The following is a 19,232-nucleotide window of genomic DNA, read 5'->3' as shown; positions in this document are numbered from 1 at the left end:
AGGGGCAGACGCCGCCTGGGTGGGGGGTGTTACAGTGGGGCTGGACACGGCTGTGATCTGGACCTGAACAACAACAACAGGAAGATTAACAAACATACACACCAACACAGGTACAACCAAACAGATGGAGGGAAAATCTGACAAATCTAGACACTAGATTCTCCTTACATCATCATCCCTGCTGTCCTCATCCTCCTTGCTGCTGTCCTTGCTGTCCCTGCTGGCTGGAGAGGAGGATCTGGAGTTGTCCCGATTCTGTCTCCTCACCACGTCCTCACCCTGCTCAGCCTCCCACTCATCATACACCTAACAGAGAACACATTGTACCATTGTAAGTGCAAATGTAATCATTTACCTGCACCACTCAAACTTCGAGACTAAAAATGTTCAGAAACCACTGCCATTATTTCTTTTATGCTTTGTAGATGGTAACAGTGAATGGAGCAATAAATATTCACATACACATCCATTCGCATATAAACCCCAGTACATGGACACCTTGGGGTCAGGTAGACATCAGAAATACTTGCATAATCCCCATAATCACTAAGGTGCCCGGTATTTCGAGCCCTGACAAGATAAGTCGTGACTTTCAAATTAGCTATATTGACAAAGTTAAAGGTTGTCAGTTAAGTTATTGAAAAGAAGTCAATGAAAAACATTGTCTGATAATATCAGACAATTTTTTTCATTGACTTCTTTTCAATAACTTACCTATCCCTCTGAGACTTATTGCAGGACTTGACGAGAACTTTGCACTCTTTTGTAAGCCAACAGTAATCTAAATAGATTATGTCAATCATAAGACAAACTCAGGAAAGACCTTCAGTGATACAGCTGTAGAGTGAGTGTCACAAACCTGTTGAAGGTTGAAGCGTCTCCGGTAGTTCACAAAGAAGTTCTTGCACTGGCTGACCGTCTTATTGCCCACCACCTCCGCAATGGCCTGGAAGTCTTTCCCGTACTTCCGCACACCTAGATTCCCAACAACAACAGACGCTTTTCGACTTGCCAATGAGTTGACGTCTTTGTACATGCATTGTACATATTAAGTTTCCACACTTACTAATGTCAGTTACGGTGTTGCAACTTATTTCTCAAGTTTTTTCAAGCCCCCCGTTTTTTTTCTAACAAGCCTGTGCTCATCTACTGGCATCACGACTTAATTCTATTTGCATATCAGACACTCCAATTTTGTCTACTAAGAAGGCATAATACATGTACCTGGTAGCCACAACATTTTTGGCTGTCATTAGCAACAAAATTCGAAACGACAGAGTGCCAGACGCTTGGGAAAAGTAAAGTCTGTACATGACAACTCATTTGTAAATTCACTCATTTTTGGAGAGACTTAATTTCTTGGGAGAAGGGGAGGACGGTTTTCACAAAGTTTTAAAATTTGCGAAAAAATTCTCTAGTAGAGTAAGTAGTGACTCAAGTTTTTGCACATTGTGTTTTTGTATATTGAAGGTACATGTACATGTAATGTCATAATTTTGCATCAGAGAGGTTGCCACGAGAATGTCTATATTTACAGTACCAGCATGTGTCAGTTGCTTCTCTTTGCCCAGAATGTAGAAGAATCCTATTCTATTGAACAAGTAGTACCTAAATTCATATTACCTACCTTGTACAGCTAGTAAGAGCTCCTGGTTTGTCCACTGGGCCTTGATTCGTTGATTGTTCTGGAAAAATGGAAAAAGAATAACAAAGATAAGAGCACAAGCCACAAATTTAATCGCTAAAGCTTTTCCCTGCTGATGCAGCATTTTGCTACAAATTTGTACTGCTTTTATCAGTTCAAGAGTTAGGCAACAACTGCACAAGAAGACAGTTAAAAAGCTGCTGACAGTCTGGAAAAAATGGAAAGCAATTTTGGCAATACTGAACGTCGTGATATTGTCAATAATGTCTTATGCTATTTGGGATCAGCTTTAGCGTTAGTCATCGCATTCCTATACCAAGAATATAAATTCATCCTTGTTATTTCTTCAAGATACAGTGCAATATGTCCTCAAGAGAATACTCAATATCAGTACAATAGAGAGTTAAGTTTCTGCAGAAGTTCTGCAGAAATATAAAGTTCTCCTCAAATGTTAGGAGTCCAGCTAACCACTCCTACTAACCTCTGGTGGGCGGAACTCATCAATGCTCCCAGTGGTGAACTTCATCTGGCTGGACATGCTCAGGTGTTGTTTGTTCTGTTGGACCTAAAAAAACAAACAAGACAACGGGTACACATGTAAGATATATAAATCACTTAATGTTCCATCAGTCTTTCACAAAAAGTCTGGATCTTACATTTTCAATCTTTTCATATACCATACCACATTTTACACAACATTTTGTACTCTCCAAGCAGACGTTGTGGGGGAATGATCGTTACATTTTTACATATGGCCGTTTTTTTTGTCCTGACGTTGGTGTCCGCGGACCTTCTCTGGCTAATGGATACTGCCTGGCCAATTTGATACTGTCTTTTTGCCACCGAGAGGGATCTGCTTGGAGATTAAACATTTTGGACTTTGCCTGCAATGCATGACCATCCATTCATCCAACACATACACACACATTCACACACATTCACACACATGCGCACACACACACACGCATGCATTCACACACACACCAAAGTCAGCCAGACTTGCCATTCAATCATTCATTCCCTTTCCTACCTGTCTCTTAGAGGAGACCAGTTCTGTGTCCAGTTGTCGGAGCAGTGCCTCTGCGGCCGTAGGTGAGGCTGAGATGGCCAGCAGGTCCTCCTGGTTCATGTACATCCCCCGCGGCGCCTTCCTCCGCCCGCGCAGGGGCATGTGGCGACTCGTCTTCATGGACATCTCACTTTTCATCGGCCCTCCCGCCCGCATCACGCCCGTTCTCCTGGAGAAGCCAAACAACCAGACACACAGTTACTACTACTCCTAGCCACAGAAGACAGCCCTGCTCCTATTGTGTTGCCAAAAATGCTATAAATTTTAGTCTAACAAAAAGAAAAGTATCTTGAAACGCCATCAAATCATGATACAAAAGAAAATGGTGAAATCAAACGCACCCTGTCTGCATCTTCCAATGTCGTGGAAACATACCCTTGCGCAGTGATTTTGCGTATACTACAGTTACCAATGATAAGAATTCCACTTACATTCCGTAATTGGGTGTTCTCTGACCCACTTGAGTTCTAATACAGATGTACAAAGTACAGAATGCAAATGCAAGGTCAAGTCAAATTCACAGTGTGTGAGACGCCACATTTCTGTTTCCAACCTTGCGTGTAATGTCGACAAGTTGAGGAGATGGGTTATACACAAACATGTTCAGCTGGTATAAATCAAAGCAACGTTCTCAGATTTCATCCGACCTAAAGTCACAAACAATGAAGCTAAACGATACATGTCAAATGTTGATGGCCAAAAACATGTTAAAAATTACTATACATTGTGATAATGTCATTGTTTGCATCACACACATATGCACGCACACACACACACATACAATGATTTCAAAACTAAAGACAATTTTTATACTTCTTATAATTATTTCTTTCCATCCACACAAAATACACATTTACCCACCAAGTAACAAGTATTAGCAGCCTGCAATCTCAGCGACTCAAGTTCCAACTCAAGACCAATAGAGGGATTCCCAAAAAAGCCACGGCCAGAGAATGCCGTGTCCAAATAGGCAATTCTTTCAGTTTATCTGTGACAGACGTGGGATGCAAAACCACTTTTTATGAACGCTTTTTTTTAGGTCTGGAGGTATTATATTGGTGTGGTGGAGCCTTATCGTGTCGTAAGATGGAACTGGGACTGTTGCAGGCTGTCGTGTGATTTTCACCTGGATGGAAGAAAGCCTCCATACCTCCAGTACTGGTAACAGGAGTTACAGACAGAGCCTTTGGGAGTGGAGTGGAGTTGGGAGCTTGTTGTCTGGCAGTTGGCACATGCACCACTCTCCTTCCCATTGTTCTGTGGAGAAACGTTAACACTTGATTGTTAAAATATGTCATGTACAATGTACTCAGGGCCGCATGGACATTGTGAGGTGATGCATTTGTCATTGTAAACCCTGAAGGGGTGACTGACCTCCCTAAAGAATACCATTGACAAGTAGATATTAGAAACAAATAGCATTTAGTATTAAAAAGCAAACATACATGAAGCACATGCTTCAAAAATAGTTTTGTGCTCTGATTTCTCAGATATTTCTGTTAAAAAATGTTCCAAATACATGGCAACATACAAACAAGAAGCCATAGGTGACAATTCTCCGTGAAGTATTATATATTGCAACAAAAAGAAGTAGCCATTGGCGACAATTCTCTGTGAAGTGTGATAAATCGAACAAAGAAAAATTGTTTAAACGCGCGTCGGCTCAGTCATCTTAAGACGCAACAACCAATCAGAGATGCGAGATGCCTACACGTGACGCAGGAAGGGCGCGCGATGCCCGAAATATTTTTGCGTCAATATTCAGCGCCGTGATTCAAGAGATTAATACCCGGAAACAATTTTTTTCTTGTTTTGAACGCATTAACATACATTTACGCTAATCTAGTATGATTCAGGGTTACTTTTTTTTTAACCTGCCATGGCCAGATTATCTAAAGATGTGTGTATTGTGTGTACAATCTATAGAAAGAGAAATGTACATCAGGTCCGATCATCCGATTTTCACGTTTCGGTTTTTTGGACTCGGTTCATGAACGTATTTTGGTTTGGCTCCTGGAATGTGCGAAAAAAATGACTCCCGGGACTGTCTACAGGGAACACTCGCACATTCGCGGTGTATCAGGACAGCGCGACTGGTCGTCATTAGCGCAGTAACAGTTGCATAAACGGACGAAACCATTTCAAGAAATGGGGATGTTTCGAAAATAAGCATTTACTCCAATATCAAAACAGCTACGGTAAAAATAAAAAGACGTGCATCATCCCGGACATAATGCAACACCACATGCGAAATTACACAGAAATGCGACGTACGGGGGAATGCGTTTTGGCTGCGAACATCTTCCAAAAAACTTGGCATCTCTTAACCATGGGCAAAAACATCTGGAACCACTTATAAAAACCACCCCGTATCTGCATGAACTTTTTTGAACCCCACTGCTATTCCAAACAACGCGTTTTTCTGGACCATTCCAATTCGCCTCGTAATTGTAGGGGTGCGTCTGCGATATTACATTGACCGCGAAAGCAGCAACGGCAAAAACACACATTCGTGCATCAACACGGGCATGCCCGCAGACGGCGTATAAAATTGCGTGCCGATTACACAAAGAGAACCCAGTGTTTTGACTGCGAACATGAAAAATCAGCCGATTACAACACTCCGTCCGGAGGTCCTGACCTCCTTCACGGAGTAAAAATGTAACAGTTGATTAGTGACAAAGCTGAACACAAGAACATCCAACGAGTTAACAAACTTCTCTGAACAGTATTTCAAAGTGCAAGACTGAAGTCTTGTAACATGTACAAGAATACAACACTTGACAATATTCTTTATCTAGTGAAAGAATCAACATTCTTGAACTCAGAGCCTGAGGCAGAATAACTGCTTTAGTTGCTGAAAATACCACTACTCTGGCCCGAAACAAGGACTTCATTTTGTTAGCATGTCTTGTCACATGCACAACTTTGTAACACTCATGTCAAGATGCTTGTCCATGAAAATGACAGGCGAGTTACATTTCAGTGTGCTGTCTCAGTAGTCAACAACAAAACCAGAACTGGTCTGAACTCCAAACCTGAACAAAACCGTACGTCTCTGCACTTACTACTGAACTTGATCTAAACACCACTGACTCTTTTTCGGGGTCAAAGTCACTGTCGCTGTCATTATCCATATCTGAGGAAGAGGAGGACTCACTCTCACTGAAAAACCAAACCTGGACGTTAAGGTCAAAACAAACAATCCGACACCACCACAGCTTGCGTCCCTTGTCAAGTCCTTTGTTGTACTCAGTCCTGCCAACGATTTCCACTTCTTTAAGCTAATTTGCTTTTCAATAAAGGCTTTATAAAATTGCCAATTTAGACCAAATTTGGTTATGAAGGTATATTAGTTATGAAGAAAAAAATGCAATAGATGGTTTGTTACGCAGTGGCAATAATTTTAGCATGATGTAGTTTTCTTTTCTTCTTTAATACAATCACAATTCAGTCATACATTTGTAATATATACCCAAAAGATCTGTGCATGTACCTGCAAATCTTGGACTGAATAGTACAAAAGTTGATGCATATCTAGGGACTTAGCTGTGGTGTATGTCGAGATTTGGAAAGGGGGAGGGCAGCCAGTCATGACATAACTTACAGTATTTCCCCCTTTGCCTTCCTTTTCGGGATCAAAGTCACTATCGCTGCCGTTGTCCATTTCACCATCTTCATCGCTGTAACAAAGTTTTGGTCAAGACAATTTTAAGAGGGGAAAAAACTTAACATGGTTGGTCCCATCTGCTTTTTCATTTCATCGATTTGAGTTTTGCTTTATTCAATTCATGTTACCCCCCGGTACTATAGATTGTAAAATGACCAATATATAATGTAATTCTATAATAATAAGGTGTGATACTATTAATGAAACACATTACAGCAGCAACTGTCACCCAAAAAACTTTCTGATCACAATATGAAAATAATTTTTATGGTGTGGTACATGTTGCAGTTTGAAACTTAATCACTAGATGGCACTGCTATACAGAAGCACCAAAGATATCATGTATGTTGTTATCATTTCCCTACACATGTATAAATCCATGTACGTGCTACCTGTCGCTCTGGTCCTTCTGACTTGCCAGTTTGCGCGCCTGTCTGTCCATGAGACTGGTTCTTGTTCGAGTTTTCTTCCAGGAGTAGTAATATTTCACTAAACTGGCAATAGACTTGTCTGGTAGCTACAGTAAAAAAAAATGTACAAAGACAAAACCATCAATATCATACATGTTTATCATCAATATCAGCCATTAGCCCACACCAATTTAATTTCTTGGTTAACGGATTTTTCTAGAAAAATAATGGAGCGGGCGGGCGAAAAAAATAAAAAAATAAAAATAGGCCTAGGCATCCTATTATGGCCCAAAATGGTACGATAGGAGCCATGAAGTCAACACACCAGGCTGGTTCAAAATTTAAACAATGAATTTTGAACTTTTAATGATACCATTGCATTGAAAGATGGAATAACTGTAACAACTAGGATGAAAAGGACTGTTTTCAACTGTTCAGGGCAAAATATGAGCATTTTACAGTTGATTCTGAATTTTTATTTTTATTTGCAAATTAGAAAAAAATGAAGCGGGCGATTCCGTTAACCAAGAAATTAAATTAGTGTGGCCTTACCTTTATTCTTTATATTTTTATTGTTGCCTGTTGGTAGGTGTCATCAGAAGCGAAAACTGCAAACTTCAAAATAATACCAAAAATATTTCCAGACATACAATTATAATGTATCCACTGTCATAAGAAGGGATGTCTATATATAGTATATAATCTGTAGATGAATAAATTCATATAAATCAGATCTGGACTACTTTTTAAGAGGCATTAAGGAGGCCATATATATCAGGGCACAGCCATCACTTAATAGAGTTGGTGTACGATATGAACTCTCTGGCACTTTTGATCAATTGCTTACGTCACGTATCAGTAAAGTCTCATGTGAATAAGATCACATGATTGTAACCGTAACTCGCGAGATCACGTTTTGAAGTGATTGGTCATTATTTATCCTGATAAAGGCGACAGTGGTCGCTGAAAATTTGATCTCTGTGGAACTTTGTGTTGGATTAAACTTAAAGTTGATTGTTTTACTAAGACCTGGATTTTGTCTCAAATCAATTAAATGTCAGCAACACCCATCCAATTGCCCATTTTTAATTGGGGTATTTGGTAATTGGGGTATAAGTACATAAAAAAAGGAAACTAGACAGGAAATAGAAGGGTTTTCAATATTGTCTTTTTTCATAACCCTTTCAATGTTCAAGTTGGCAGGACTGGGTTGGTGGGAGCAGTGGACAGAAACCTGTCATGGGCAGCCTGACACATCCATCCAATTATCCAGGACAGAGCAGTATTTAACGTTTAGGCCATGTTGATTTGATTATATGGATGACATCCGCGCGCGCATCAATTTTCGGCCGTTTCCAAAAAAAAAAGTTTTCAACCATACTGTAAATCGTACAAAACAGTTGCAAAATGAGCACAAATATACCGTTAGTTACAAATAAAACAAGAAGCCATAGGCGACAATTCTCCGTGAAGTATTATATATTGCAACAAAAAGAAGTAGCCATTGGCAACAATTCTCTGTGAAGTGTGATAAATCGAACAAAGAAAAATTGTTTAAACGCGCGTCGGCTCAGTCATCTTAAGACGCAACGACCAATCAGAGATGCGAAATGCCGACACGTGACGCGGGATTTGCATACAGTCTAAACAACGGGGAAGGGCGCGCGATGCCCGAAATATTTTTGCGTCAATATTCAGCGCCGTGTTTCAAGATATTAATACCGGGAAACAATTTCTTTCCTTGTTTTGAACGCATAAACATGCATTTACGCTAATCTAGTATGATTCAGGGTTACTTTTTTTTTTACCTGCCATGGCCAGATTATCTAAAGATGTGTGTATTGTGTGTACAATCTACAGAAAGAGAAATGTACATCAGGTCCGATCATCCGATTTTCACGTTTCGGTTTTTTGGACTCGGTTCATGAACGTATTTTGGTTTGGCTCCTGGAATGTGCGAATGTGCGAAAAAATGACTCCCGGGACTGTCTACAGGGAACACTCGCATATTGCCCAACATTCGCGGTGTATCAGGACAGCGCGACTGGCCAAGCAACCAGTCGGCATTAGCGCAGCGGCAGTCCCTGTAATTAGTAACAGTTGCACATCAATCCGGCCGAAAGCATGATTGTGTAACGCAGGCTACTTCTTCATATACCGGCTCATACTACAAGACGCCTTTACAAATAGCAAATCATAAAATTACCCGATCTACTAGTGTGTGCGGTTTACCAGGCCCAGACCACATCCGACCACGAGGCAGAACACATTGATGGGTTGCTCAAAAATATTGTCCATGTTTACAAAGAGCTGCTCCACTAACACTATGGAGCGGCCCAACCCAAAAATATTGGCCATGTGTACATACAGTGAAGCGGCCAGCATGCTCGTTGCTAGGACGACCGGCCAGTTGCTACGTGACTAAATACACGCCGCCACTTGGTCGCCACAGCCGACCAGTTTGAAATCGATAGGATTACGTCATCGGTATTTACGTTTCGTAATGTTGACCTCTGACCACCCCACATTTCCGTCCCCATCAGCCTGACCGCCACTTACTAAGTACTACCGGTCACATAAACGGACGAAAACATATTTCAACGACATGGGGATGTTTCGAAAATAAGCATTTACTCAAATATCAAAACAGCTACGGTAAAAATAAAAAGACGTGCCTCATCCCGGACATAATGCCACACCACATGCGAAATTACACAAAAATGCGACGTACGGAAGAATGCGTTTTGGCTGCGAACATCTTCCAAACAAGTGCTTTTCAAAAAAAGCTGGCATTTCGGCCTGCTATCACTGCCACATGTTGTATATGTCACTGTGTGTCTGGTTGGAGATGGCTTTTTAAATATGTTACTCTGCGTCAATGAAAACCACGCTACATCTGCTTGGAGATGACAATAGTCAGACCATGAATGTCACCAATATCTGCTTGGAGATTAGTAGCGTTATCAAATTAAGTACTTTGTACATGTACATACAGGCTGAGTCAACCCTCCAGCATGGGCTGAAACGGGACCATGGGGACTGTTGTTTCAAATCGTTCTGCCGCCATTGATTCGAAAATTTATGGAATTTCGCTATCACTGTCACATGTTGTATATCCTATATGTCACCATGCATTTGTTTGTTTGGAGATAACTTTATAAATATGATAGAGTACATCTGCTTGGAGATGACCATACATACATCACCCGACATCTGCTTGGAGATGACTTGGTATATGTCACTGTACATCTACTTGGAGATAACGTTGTAAATATGCCACTCAAGACATGAATAGGCTAGGGAGATGTAGAATAGATTATTTTAATTTGACTTTTGTTTTAATGAAACCAAAGCAAAAGTGTGGTAGAGATTTTGCAGGGGACAGAAAGCAATTGCAAATTGGATATTTTTTTGCATTTGTGAAAATGTAAGCATGATTTATTTGTTTTCAATATCCAAAGGTAAATGGTTAAGCATACCTTTATTTTTAACACTTTATGAGATCTCAAGACAATGTAAAAACTAGAATATCCTGGTCTACAAGTTGAGTTAAAAATCCTCTAGGAAAAATCATCTTATACACAAATTAACAAATGATTTGCACTTATCCAATTTCCTTTGTGCGCATGTATATCTTTGCGTAAGATAGCTACATTGGTGAAAGAAGTTGAATTCAATTGCAATGTACAAAATGTATGTAGTGTATAATATATGGACCTTGTTACTCTGAAATATTTTATCGTAAAAATGGGTATAGGAGGAATTAATTTTGTATAATTATAAGAAATGAAATAACTTCAGTGAATTAAAACTTAAAAGTTTATTAACTTGAAAAAGAAGAGCAGCTTATCATACATGTATGACTGTATACATGACTTGCTGAAGAAAGGCTTCAAGAAAAGGATGTCAATATGAAACATGTCTTAAGCCTTTATGATTGTATAATGCGTTGTAATGGTGCTCAAGGAAGTTGAAAATAACCACCTTTAATGCAATCCAAATGTGTTTTAACAATCATTTATGACATCTTTAAACTCCTGACATGCAACTAGAAAATTTTATACATGAATTGCTGAAGAAATACTTCAAGAAAAAAATGTCAACATGAAACATGTCTTAAGCCTTTATGATAACTTTAAGCTGCTCGTTTTACATCACTGATGACAATTTGTTGTTCAGTTACATGTACATGTACAGAGAGTTGTGTTTTGTATCTGATTCTACAGCAAAGAATGCTTTAGTTGTAAAGGTCTTCATTCTTCATTATAGTTGTAAAATTAGTGTTTGCTTTAATTTTCGTATACTTAGTAGTTATGTTTTCTTGAGTGCTTCGTGGCAGATCCTGGTATGATCTAGTACAAAATGCAGTCTGCAGAATAGCAAGATAGTGCTTGTGTGCAAAATGCACAGTGCTTAGTGGTAGATAGGGCACAGACGGACGAGACTGGTAAAGTGCAATAGCACAGTGCACGGCGGCAGTGGTTATTATTTGTTATGAGTGCAGAAGCACAGTCTGCACGGCGGCAGTACGTAAATTTGTTATGAGTGCAATAGCACAGTGCACAGCGGCAGTGGTTGTATTGGTAATGAGTACACGGCTCTGGTTATGCAGCAAAGGGTAATCCAGGACAGACCTGAAAGAGAGGGAAAATAATTTATTGTGTCAGCATAACATCCAATTGAGCATATGCATATTGAATACTCCTTGCTATAAGCACATGGGAAGTCTTTTCTCATATAGAAGTTTGAGTTTCATTGACGGCATTGGTGGAAAAATTCTAATTATGCTCATGCAAATGTACCTTCTGAAATTGCAACCGCTTCGAATATAAGGAAAATTTGCAAGTGAATTGGATTATTTTAAAGCACGGAATCATTCCTTCAATATGGCGGCAAATGAAAACCCTAGTATTAGGCCTGGGAAAAATGTTGTGTTCCTGTTTCAGTATGTTGACCTTTATGATTTAATATTCCTGCTCTCTGCAGGTGCCATGTTGAAAATATCTTGTCGATTGCCGGGGGAAAATGGAATTTTGGGCAAACATTCATAAATTTTAAGAACTTAGAACATCAGATGCATGTATCAGATGATGTTGTTGTTGTTGTTGTTGTATCGGTCGTCTTTTTTGTAAATGTTGCCGTAATCTTTGCACAGAAAAAACTGGCCATGTGTCCCAGAAAAATTATCAGAAATTATTGGACACAAAAAAAGGCTAGAGTCTGCAGTTTTTTCTAGGGTCGGTCGGGAAACAGGGAACATTTTTCCCAGGCCTTACCGGTATACAGAACGTGCATATGTGCTCCCCTCGATCCCCATACGTGTACTTAAGCTAAAATTTCTAAGAAACGGAACGAAATAAACTGAATACGACACGACAAAAGCACTGGAGAGAAGACACTTAAAATTGACAAACATTTGCTGGCATTAAAGCAAGAAACTTAGCCAAGCATGCACTGGGTCATACGAAAAGGGTATAGATAATTTTGTTTCACGTTCAGAGGAGAGGGGAGGGGGGGGGGACAGAAGCCTTACACGGAAAAATCGATGCAACAGTCAAAGAAAGCACGATGTCATTGATTGTCCATGTCCTTAGTCTTTTAAGCTATGCTGTTTTGCTGTGACTCTATGCCTAATACGCTTATAACTGCTGATATTGTGGATCGTGTAAAGGTAAAACCAACCTAAATGTCCGCTATGCCGCCCAGCACTGGTATGACGTTACATCCGGGACCTGGTATGTACACTCACTCCCTCTTGCGATTTGAAGCAGTAACGCAGTGTGCACCTGGTATGTACCAGTACACTCACTCCCTCTTGCGATTTGAAGCAGTAACGCAGTATTCGCCCGCCCATGGATCCATGGATGCATGGGTCCATGGATGCATGGGTCCATCCATCCATTCACCGCATTTAATTTCCGCCTTACTCCATTTCGGCCTAATGGCCGAAATGGAAAAACTTGGCATCTCTTAACCATGGGCAAAAACATCTGGAACCACTTATCAAAACCACCCCGTATCTGCATGAAGTTCCACCCCAGTTCTGGACCATTCCAACTCGCCTCGTAATTGTAGGGGTGCATCTGCAATATTACATTGACCGCGAAAGCAGCGACGGCAAAAATACACATTCGTGCATCAACACGGGCATGCCCGCAGACGGCGTATAAAATTGCGTGCCGATTACACAAAGAGAACCCAGTGTTTTGACTGCGAACATGAAAAATCAGCCGATCACAACACTCCGTCCGGAGGTCCTGACCTCCTTCACGGAGTAATAAATAAAAACCATACCAATGTCGTAGAATGCCAAAATCAAATGAAAAAAGACGAAATTGTAAAGAAATGAACTTGAAGACTAGATTATTCGCCAAACCATATTCTGTGCCATTTGCTCAACCCTCATGACCACGTAGATTTCATAATGAAGACAACTTTTTTTTTTGCAAAACTTTTTTTTTATTCGCACGTGCGCATCAGTTTTGGGGTTCCCAGAGGATGTCATCCATATAATCAAATCAACAATACTGAGACAAGAAGCCAACACTATGAGAACCAATGTAAATTGACCCTGTGGGACTTAATTCAATCATTAGTTGTCCAAACTCATTTTACATGATGGCCTGAGAAATGCCTGACCATCTGTTGTAGAGGTTGGTGGAAAAGTCCAGGAAATTTCTTCATTTTTGTCACAGTTGTTTTTTCAGGTTACATTTTCAAATACAAGGTGCAGTAATTTTAGAGACATACCTAATATTAATATGAGCCCACCTTTTGGTATTCAAGGTGTGGAAATTGATTTTGTAATTTTGTTTACAATACAGATGACATGAAAGGTAATCAATATAAAACCTGGCTGAATTAACAGATGAACAAACCAAAATGAACATCTTTATAAGACTAGTGGTTTATCACAACTTATTTTCCATATCATTTCAATTGGTAAAATATCACAGTAATTACAGCATGGAGTGTTATAGTTAGTTAATATTTACAAAATATTACAATTTTAGTGTCGTGTACACTTTCGGGAAACATCATATATTATAAAACATACTATATTTCTGTACTTCAATGCAAATACATGTACACTTAAAACCGTTTAATACCCCGGTAAATGTATAATTATATATATGACAAGGACCTACCATCTGTTGAATACGGATGAAACTTTTCCCATGGAAGCTGAAGGCTTGTTCAAACAACACTTTGTCTTCCACCGTCCATTCATCTGCCAGGATTGGATAAAGGGCAACCATCAACAAACATTCCAGGATGTACTGTCACTTATCATAAATATTTTATGAAAAAATAAGGCAGGTCTACGACAGGGCTGTAGACAGCACCCGTTTTTCTGTCAATTGTGAGGAAAAATTTTTTAACCAATCTGTCGACCTTGATAGACTAAATCGACAAAAATCTTCGAGAAAAATCTTGGGAGAAAATATAAAAGCACCAGAAGGACCACTGACAACTACTCTCAATGCTTTGCCTCTCAAAATGCAGGAAATTGCGCTTCTGAAGGCTTAAAAATCCAAAATTTTCCAGGGAGCATTCAAACGCATTCGATCATGAACCTGGGCTCACAGAAGAAAAATTTGAGCTGGCTAGAGCTCTGGTCTACATTGTGTTATATATTATTGACATGCATGTTCTGTTGAAAAGATTACTTAATGCATAAACTTGCTTTTGGGGTTTATCTAAAATTTCCTAATGTACCTCCCTTGAATGATTGATTTTCTGTGAACTTGCAATGTTGTATTGCAGACTTCATTGCTATTATATCAGGCAAACATGTATTCATCAGTGGAAAAAAATGGCAAGCATAAACCAACTATAAATCAACAAATGACTCTTATTTTCTTATTTATCTACCTGAGAACAAGGTAAACTGTAAGGCAATGGGAGGAACCTACCTGGGAATGGGGTAAAGTTGGGCAAGTCTGCCAGAGACTTTTCAATGTTGTGCTTGTGCCAAAACAGCATGCCAAGGGCCTGTACAGACGTGCAGATTTAGAACAAACATCAACAAACAACAAGTGACTTGAAAATCTACTTACAGTAGTTACAGAGCAAGGTCATACAAAGTTTACGCTATGGCCAGCATGGCCACACCAATTTAATTTCTTGGTTAACGGATTTTTCTAGAAAAATAATGGAGCGGGCGGGCGAAAAAAAATAAAAAAATAAAAACAGGCCTAGGCATCCTATTATCGCCCAAAATGGTACGCTAGGAGCCATGAAGTCAACACACCAGGCTGGTTCAAAATTTAAACAATGAATTTTGAACTTTTAATGATACCATTGCATTGAAAGATGGAATAACTGTAACTAGGATGAAAAGAACTGTTCGGGGCAAAACATGAGTATTTTGCAGTTGCTTCTGAATTTTTATTTGCAAATCAGAAAAAAATAAAGCGGGCGAATCCCTTAACCAAGAAATTAAATTGGCGTGGCCTACGTTCCTAAAATAAATAGGTTGCATTACAAAAATTTATTTTGTTATATCACTAGTGGTGGTTCAAAAGTCTGTAATATCTGTTTTGAAAATGAAATCATACATATTCTACCATGCTGAAATTGGTGGTCATACTACATGTATCATACTGTAATTAGCATACTATTATATATAATATTATACTGTAATACTAATAATTGACCTTTACCTGTTCTGTATTGTACCCATGTTTTTCCTTGGCTATGTTGATATATTCATCCACTGTGGAGAAAAAACAAGAAGCTACATCAATTTAGAAGTCTTGGACAAATGAACTTTGCCAATATCAAACTCTATCGTTAAAAATCACTAAAAGATTCAAATTTGTATTCCCTTCAAAATAACAATCACATAAGGCCATGTTGATTTCATTAAATGGATGACATCCACGCGCCCATGAATTTTTGGCCGTTTCAAAAAAAAGTTTTCAAGCATACTGTAAATCGCACAAAACAGTTGCAAAATGAGCAAATATATACTGTAAGTTTTTTAAAAATCGGAAAGCGGTACCAATGTCGTAGAATGTCAAAATCAAAGAAAAAAGACAAAAATGTGAAGAAAGAAATTTGCAGAGTAGATTATTTGCTTTACCATACTCTGTGTCATTTGTTCAACCTTCATGACCACGTAGATTTCAAAATGAAAGCAACTTTTTTTGGGGCCAAACTTTTTTTTTAAATTTAATTAGCACGCGCGCATCATTTTTGGGGTTCCAAGATCTAGAGGATGTCATCCATATAATTAAATCAACATGGCCTAACAGAGGTGTCCCTTTAGGCTTATTTTTAGGCAATTAAATGTTAAGTACATTACACTGTACTGGCAAAGGAAACATGAAACCTGACATTTCAGACTTCCGGGAAATGTTTTGGGTTTGCGGTTGCATTCACTACTGTCAACCCACATGTACTTTGTCCAGGCAAACACAAGCCAAACAAACATTTCAGCCATCAAAACAATATTTCCTAGACCCTGAAGTAAGAATTCCATGAATATGCTTCATACAACTTCTGAGTCAAGAATGAGCAGGTAGAATGGTTACTCTGATGTCCCGATTAAACGTACCGGTACGTTTATTTTTTTCGGCCCGAACGTCCACCCGGTACATTCTTATTAGGGACGGTACGTTTATTAATTTTTGGGAAAAAAATTGTCCGTACGTACCGCACCATCAGCAAGTGGCCGGCGGCCGCAAAATTCGGCAACACGTCACAGATAAATATTTGGTCCATGATAGCGGCATTTCCCATGAATATAATGTATATTATTTATTTTTCGCCTGCTGTCCATTTTTAAGTCCCAAAACGTCTGAAAAAGCAAAAATTTGCCCACAAAACCGAAGGGGAAGGCGAGTAGCTAATCGACGTCACACGGCGGCCGCAAGTCCTTGTCAAAATCGGCAACGCGGCAGAAAAATGCCTGGTCCATTTTAGCGATATTTACCATGAAAAAAACGTATGTGGTTTATTTTCCCTCTGGTGTTAGTTTTTAGGTCCCGAAACCCCTAAAAAAGTAGAAATTTGCCCACAAGACGGACGGCCGACGTGGGGAGGGCGCCTAGCGCCTGAGCAGCATGACCCGTTAAAAAGTCAAAGGTCATAGGGCACCCATATTGCGCAATCACCGTAAAAGCGCCGATTTAGCTAATTTTAGGGCGTTTAAAATTGATACAATCACATTATCGATTTTAAAAAAAACAATGAGATGGAAACCAATCAAAATTTTATGCTGAATAATATTTTTTTCTTCAAAAGTTTTTTTCTTCAGAAGTTTTTCTTCTTCAGAATCCAGACTTTGACCAGACTAGACAATGTACCATACCAAATAATTATTATGTTGAAATGGATTTTGTTGTAGATATACTCATTAAACCCCTATATTTGTACTTAATTGGGCTTGATTTTCTATCTCTTAAGTTAGTCAGATTTTCAACTCAAGTTGCAGGAGAAGGCTTAGCATTGAAGTGCATTTCAGAAGTGTAAAATGCAATAGCTTCTCCTACGGATTTTGTATTTCCCCAAAACAAGTACAATATATATATACTCATTAATTAAAGTGATATATACTAACTAATTAAATGTAACAGTGAAAGATTTGCCAATATATTGGTATTGAAATAAAGAGCACATTTTAGTATCAAAGACACACAATTCACCTGTCAATTTGGTCATTTTCCGGGGGGTACGTTTATTCCGGAGGGTATGTTTATTAGACTTTGACGATTTGTCCGGGGGGTATGTTTATTCCGGGGGGTATGTTTATTAGGGACATGAGAGTAAGTAATGTACACGTACACGTTAACCTTGTCCTTACATGCCACCCCTCCCCACAAGGCCTAATGACCAGCAAATCAATACGGTTTCATTGACCACAATTTGCATGAAAGCCTTGTGACCAGCCCAACATCTATCATGTCCTGGGTGGTTACTGGGTATAGGTACGTATCACCACATATTGATTCACAGAAAAAAAATTACCCTCCCATAAGACTGTTCAAGGAATTAACATTTCGTCCATGTCTTTTTTTCCATTCCTTAGGCCACACCAATTTAATTTCTTGGTTAACGGATTCGCCCGCTTCATTTTTTTCTGACTTGCAAATAAAAATAAAAATTCAGAATGAACTGCACAATGCTCATATTTTGCCCTGAACAGTTGAAAACAGTACTTTTCATCCTACTTGTTACAGTTATTCCATCTTTCAATGCAATGGTATCATTAAAAGTTCAAAATTCATTGTTTAAATTTTGAACCTGCCTGGTGTGTTGACTTCGTGGCTCCAATCGTACCAATTTGGGCCATAATAGGATGCCTAGGCCTGTTTTTATTATTTTTTTTCGCCCTCCCGCTCCATTATTTTTCTAGAAAAATCTGTTAACCAAGAAATTCAATTGTTGTGGCCTCAGGGCACATATAGCCCATAAAAATATCTCTTTTCTCTAAGTTTTAGTTTCACAAAATTGATACCCTTATGTTAACATTAATTTCACCTATATAAAGAAAGGAAAAACAGCTTTTGAGTAGAGACTGGTAACATGCCTGCCATGATTATGAAAACATCTTAAGGCCATATCAATTTTATTTGTTGTTTCTCGGATTTTTTCAGAAAAAATATGAAGCAACAGGGTGAAATAAAAAAAAACAGGCCAAGGCATCCCACGAAAGCCGGAAATGTTACAATATGAGCCATAAAGTGAACATACCAGGCTGGTTTATAACTAAAGCAATAGATTTTGAACTTTTAATGAAACAAAATTGCATTGTTACATTGAAAAACAGTAACAACTACGAAGAAAAGGACTTTCTTCAACCGTTGGGGCCAAAATATGTCTTTCACTGAGCATTTTGCAGTTGATTTAGAATATTTAATTAGAACAAAAAAAGTTTAGTTTTTTTTGCAAACCAGAAAAAAATGGACAGGGCAAATCCGAGAAACAACAAATTAAATTGGTGTGGCCTAAACTGAGCCTGGAAAAAAAAGAGAAGACAAAGACAATTCTGGTCTTACATTTAGTATCAGAGATGTCCATACATGGGGCCCACACCAACAGGGCATCATGTCTGAGGGGTGGAGGGTCTTCCTTCATGGACTCTGCAATTACAACAACAACAAATTCACAACAATATCAACGTAGGGAGATATTCTGTTTTATATCATACCCGGGCAGCAATAACGTTCGATAACGGGTTCCGGACCGGACCGTACTTTACAGTATGGCCCAGGCTCCATGGCTTCCATAGAACAATTCGAACGCGTTTCGCCCTAACCGCGTGCGCCGCTTTCGAAAATTCGAATACAGAATCCGAACATTGGAACTGATGTTGTTGCATTTGAGGGTTTAGGGGCACCAACTTTTGGCTCATCTTGCATTGAAAGGTGCGTTTTCTTGGGTGGGTATGACATAAATAAAATACAACACGGTGTATTCCACATCGCCCTC

The 19,232-nt window shown here is 39.1% G+C and overlaps 1 protein-coding gene across 1 annotated transcript in view; it reads right to left on the bottom strand.

Annotated features, from left to right (window-relative positions):
* Window positions 1–19,232, bottom strand: part of LOC109464862 (REST corepressor 1-like) — a 34,926-nt gene that overhangs the window by 383 nt on the left and 15,311 nt on the right. Inside the window, exons 3-16 of the mRNA XM_019761951.1 lie at window positions 18,800–18,883; window positions 15,461–15,513; window positions 14,711–14,789; window positions 13,943–14,025; window positions 6,777–6,901; window positions 6,322–6,397; window positions 3,865–3,971; window positions 3,146–3,181; window positions 2,676–2,883; window positions 2,127–2,210; window positions 1,628–1,685; window positions 860–975; window positions 169–306; window positions 7–63 (exon numbers count right to left, since the gene is read on the bottom strand). Of these exons, the coding sequence (XP_019617510.1) occupies window positions 7–63; window positions 169–306; window positions 860–975; window positions 1,628–1,685; window positions 2,127–2,210; window positions 2,676–2,883; window positions 3,146–3,181; window positions 3,865–3,971; window positions 6,322–6,397; window positions 6,777–6,901; window positions 13,943–14,025; window positions 14,711–14,789; window positions 15,461–15,513; window positions 18,800–18,883 (1,304 nt within the window). The remainder of the gene's footprint in view (window positions 1–6; window positions 64–168; window positions 307–859; window positions 976–1,627; window positions 1,686–2,126; window positions 2,211–2,675; window positions 2,884–3,145; window positions 3,182–3,864; window positions 3,972–6,321; window positions 6,398–6,776; window positions 6,902–13,942; window positions 14,026–14,710; window positions 14,790–15,460; window positions 15,514–18,799; window positions 18,884–19,232) is intronic.

Source organism: Branchiostoma belcheri, unplaced genomic scaffold (assembly GCF_001625305.1).
Source record: "Branchiostoma belcheri isolate BF01 breed outbred unplaced genomic scaffold, Haploidv18h27 scaffold142, whole genome shotgun sequence".
Classification (NCBI taxonomy): domain Eukaryota; kingdom Metazoa; phylum Chordata; class Leptocardii; order Amphioxiformes; family Branchiostomatidae; genus Branchiostoma; species Branchiostoma belcheri.
The sequence above is the reverse complement of the archived record's forward strand: the minus strand, read 5'-3'. Positions and strand labels throughout refer to the sequence as shown.